A 4,908-nucleotide genomic window follows, 5' to 3' on the forward strand; every position below is an offset into this window, starting at 1 on the left:
CTCATAGTTTGACTTTGTCAAACATAAATGCATTGTTTAGTTGAACACATATTTGGAAAGGGGTGGTGAACCTTAAAAGTAATTAAGCTCTAGTATTAAGTCTTAGTTTCAAAGTTGATCTAAAGAACTAAAACTTATGGAAGTGTCTTAGGATCTCAAGGAAGAAGCAAATGCCCTAATTATTGTGGTTATAAATGGTTGGTCCACCAAAAACCGCATCTTTAACTTGTTCTCGAAGAATCCATAAATTTATTATTCAAAACAATGAATCACACCTTGTATTAAAGACTTGCTTTTATTATTCAAATAAATTAATCATACCTATTAAAGACTCGCTTTTATTATTCAAATAAATTAATGCATCTTTAATGTATTGTTTGACTTTACCCTAAAAGTGTATGAAACTAAAACTATTATTTGAGAGAGAGAAAGAGAGTTCATTCAACACTTCTTGTTTGTTTCCTCTTCAGCGCTTCCTTATATGCTCAATCATCCACCACCCTTAGCTATCACAACTTTGAAGCCAGAATTCTTCTCATATTTCCAAAATGGAGTTTAAGCACCATGAGAAAACTGAGTTGAGCATGCCCGCAGCAACAGCGAGTCACAACGACTTTGGAATACCGCCCTCAAGTCAAGGCGAAGAGGAGCCAGTGGCGGCGGCGATACCAGTGGCGATTCCAGTGACCCCAACACCACCCACCTTGGCTCAAAACAACGACAATGAGAAGTATCATGAGTGCCTTAAGAACCACACCGTCAAAACTGGCGTCCACACACTTGATGGATGCATCAAGTTCTTGCCTCTAGGTGAGGAGGGAACCCTGGATGCGCTAAAATGCCTCGTGTGCAACTACCACCGAAACTTCCATCGTAAGGAGACCCCCAATGACACCTACCTGGTGCCCTACTACCACCACTCGCCGTTGCCATTGGCAGCGTACTATGGGGAGCAGATGGGCTACCCCCGTGTGCAAGGGCAACAATGCACCACACTGGCACTCCCCTCCAGGTCAAGGGGTAGTGGTGGGGCCCAGTCCTCGAGGGAGGACATGGAAGCAGTGTCAGACCCAACGAGTGCCACTCCTCATGGCGGGTCCAGCAAGAAGCGTTTCAGGACTAGGTTCACCCTAGAGCAAAAAGAGAAGATGTTGGCCTTTGCAGAAAAGCTTGGTTGGAGGATTCTGAAGAACGATGAGAGTGTCGTGCAGGAGTTTTGTGCCCAAACTAGCATCCTACCTCATGTGCTTAAGGTGTGGGTGCACAACAACATGCACACCTTAGGTAAGAAGCTATAGACAAAAAAAAAATAATCCAGCCCCGTTACCTCTCTCTCTCTCTCTCTATATATATATATATATGTTTCTCTGTTTTAAGTTACCATAATAGCAACCACCATTCGCCTCTAATTGTTTCATTGTCATGCTCTCTTTACAATCCAAAATCAACACAATTGTTCAAGGTTGAGATAAATTTGTGCTTTAAGAATATAAATACTTATGCACTAATCATAATTTGTATTTTTGTTTCCAATCTCTGCACTTTTATAACATGGTTTATTTTCATGTCATTTAACATTTTCCTCCAATGAACATTCAGTGTTTGGATATTTTGGCATTTCAATAGGATGTTCTAGACACATCATTAAAGAGTAACCTTCTGTTGCAACTGTAGATGCCAAAAGATTAAAAAAAATGTTAGAATCTTTTTGAATGTATAATTTGCAAGAAAAAAAAAAGAGAACTAATTACGTCAAATATGCATGAAAAAATATCACAATTAAATCCGAAAGATAAATTGAAAAAATACCTTTTTTTTAATGAGAAGAGAAAGACATAGGAAAGAGCCAACACGTACAATTGATTGTTCATATCATGCAAGAAAAAAAATACTAAGATTGTAGACAAATAAAAACAAATAAATGTGTATAAAAATATATTTAAATATTTCTTGACACATTTATTAACATATATTTAGTGAAATTAAATTAAATAATTAATAATATGTTAAAATTCAAAATAATATAAAATAATTAATCCTATAATTATAGAATATGAATTTAATACCTATGTAAGACACAACACACTATGTTATATGTTAATAATAATAAAAGACTCTCATTCGGTTACTAAATCCTTATAAAGATTAAATATGGAAGTCAATAAAAAATATTTGTGATTGATTGTTTTGAACCAAATAATAAATATATGATCCCCATGGGAATAGAAATGTAGGAAAACATGGTAAAAAAAAAGGAAATTATAACATTTCCTGAAATCATTAATATGCAAAAAAAATACTTTTTAGAATACATTCTAGAGAATATAAGATGATTTTCAACGGGAAAAAAAAGTTCATAGGAGTATTAGAGCCATTGTTATGTTAATTGATTAAAAATGTTATGTTAGATTATAGGTTTAATTGTAAAATTTGTCCTCCTATTTTGTCTATTTCACCAAATTTTTCTTATTTTTTAATTTATTATCTAAGTCCCCAAAACTGATTTTAATGCTTGAGGAAGGACTAAAATCATGAGTCCTGGAGTGAGAAAAACACTCCATTATCACTACACCTAAATGTTCATTTAAATATTTGGTGCAAAATATATTATTCATATAGGTTTTATGAAAAAATAGTTCAAAATTCAAATTTTTTCTATTTTTTAATTTATAATATTTTTATAATCTCATATATTATCTTTTAAAATATAATATATAAGATTAAATTCTATTTTGACATAAATTATAATATGTATATTTATATAATTTTTATTTTTATTATATATTATATTTATCTTTTAAAATGATGTTTGTGATTTAGTGAGAATATTTTTTCTATTTATATTAAGATATTCATGTTATTTATTGTAATATAGATAAAAAAATATCGTCATTAAATCACATATATAAATATTTTAAAAATAATAAAATACTATCATTTGATTTGGTCTACATTACTTTATATAATGAAAAGATTATTACTTAAGCTATTTAATTATATGGCATTATTAGTTAAAATTAGATTTGGACCTGTGTGATGTATGGAACAAAAATTTGTATGAATATAATTTTATATTTTCATGAAATAATATTTTTTTATAAATTAAAATTTATAAGATGATATTACATCTAAAACCTAAAGATTGAGTGGAATGAACCTATGAAGCTATAATGTGATAACAAGTCAACAATAAACATTGCACATAATCTAGTGCAACATGATAGGACCAAGCATGTTGAAGTAGACAAACACTTCATAAAGGAAAAGTTGGATAGTGGGAGAATTTATACACCATTTGTATCCACAGGAAATCAGCTAGCAAATGTTTTAACAAAAGGATTAAGTGGCTCTACATTTCAATCTATTGTTAGCAAGTTGGGAATGGATAACATCCACTCAACATCTTGAGGGGGAGTGTCAAAATCCCACTATATATTTTATTTCTTGTTATAGATAGGATTTAAATCCCATTATTAGGAGATTTAATTAGCCGCATATTTTGTATTTATGACCAAGAATCATTGACCCATAATTATAGGAATTGACAGCGGGTACAATGATGAGCATTAGTTTAGGATTTTCTTTTTTTAGATTACCTTGTATTCTATTTAAGAGCACATGCTCTTATATCAATATGACTCAGAAAATTATCCTCTAACACATTTAGAGCATATGATTTTTTAATATAGCATATTCTCTACAAATGGATGCGTACAATATTTCTGTATTGCGCTGGACAACAAGAAAATCATGCAAGTACAATTTACTATTCGAGTACCATCACTACCAAAGATGATAATTACGTATCAATGAATCAACTATTGCTATTAACTTAAATCATTTCTCCATTATGCTTAAAAATAGTGAAACTAGATGCAATGATTTTGGAAAATGTTTCTCTTAACATATCCAACAACATTGAATTAGTGCCTTTATGTCCACAACAATCTATCCTTATTAATTAAATTCAATTACATTTTATTTTTTTGTCAAGTGCTAGATAAAATAAAGAAACTTCACTACTAAAAAGAAGCTTTTATACGATGTTCCTTCTACGACGGTCGCGAGAAAACACTGTATAAAAAACACTGACATTTTTTAAATTAAATGAAAGTTAATTTAAGATGGTTTTGAAATAAACCCATCTTTAAACCCTAGACTCGGTCTTGCGTCATGGCCTCATTGCCGCCTCCCTACACTCGTGCCGTTGACTCTGCCTTACAGCAAGACCAAAGCAGTGTGCAACTAAGTTCCTCCCCAACTGTAGCACCCTACATCCCCCCCTGTGGTAGCGCCGATCAGTGTGGTGGACCACTGCTTCCTCTACGACAAGCACAACCTCTACGACATCACCTTCAACACACCATCTACACCTTCCTCACCTCCGACCCCTCCTTCATCGACCTGCTCTGATGAAATGAAATATCCTATTATTGGGTGATCCTTTGAACAGTGGTGAAGCATCATCATAGGTCACCAAACCACCAACAGGTACTATTTTTTTTCCTCTCCCTATGATGGTTTTTGTTTCTTTGTTTGTTTTTTTATGTTTGTGGGTGGTTGTTTTGGTTGTTTCTGTTGTGGGGGGTTTTGTTGATTTTGGGAAACTGAGGAAAATTATAGAGAAGGTGGGCTGAAAATCGATGTAACGTATGCTAAGTTAACATCAGTTTCGTCTAGAAAACCGATGTTTACTTTAACATCATTTTGTTAACATTGGTTTTTTTTATTGAAAACCGATGTTGGACTTACATTTTAAAATATATCAGGCGTGAGCCCTATTTTGCTCGCACTCTCTTCTTCGATCTCCATCTAAGCTCTCTTCTTCTCTGTCTAAGCTTCTTCTTCTTCATTGCTCTCGAGACCGTGACAGCTCGCCACCTTACCTAGGTACGTTTCATGAGTCTT

The 4,908-nt window shown here is 33.0% G+C and overlaps 1 protein-coding gene across 1 annotated transcript; it reads left to right on the forward strand.

The window, feature by feature from the left end:
- Positions 1 to 530: 530 nt before the first annotated feature.
- On the forward strand, positions 531 to 1,312 carry LOC100789893 (zinc-finger homeodomain protein 2). Its single transcript, XM_003556834.5, has one exon. The coding sequence runs from the start codon at positions 549 to 551 to the stop codon at positions 1,296 to 1,298; it is 750 nt and encodes a 249-aa protein (XP_003556882.1). The 5' UTR covers positions 531 to 548; the 3' UTR covers positions 1,299 to 1,312.
- Positions 1,313 to 4,908: the final 3,596 nt, after the last annotated feature.

The sequence above is a fragment of the Glycine max genome, chromosome 20, assembly GCF_000004515.6.
Source record: "Glycine max cultivar Williams 82 chromosome 20, Glycine_max_v4.0, whole genome shotgun sequence".
In the NCBI taxonomy this organism is placed as follows: Eukaryota; Viridiplantae; Streptophyta; class Magnoliopsida; order Fabales; family Fabaceae; genus Glycine; species Glycine max.

Bases quoted from the DNA above. Each gene is read 5' to 3' on its own strand.
- LOC100789893 (XM_003556834.5), top strand. From the start codon at position 549: ATGGAGTTTAAGCACCATGAGAAAACTGAGTTGAGCATGCCCGCAGCA.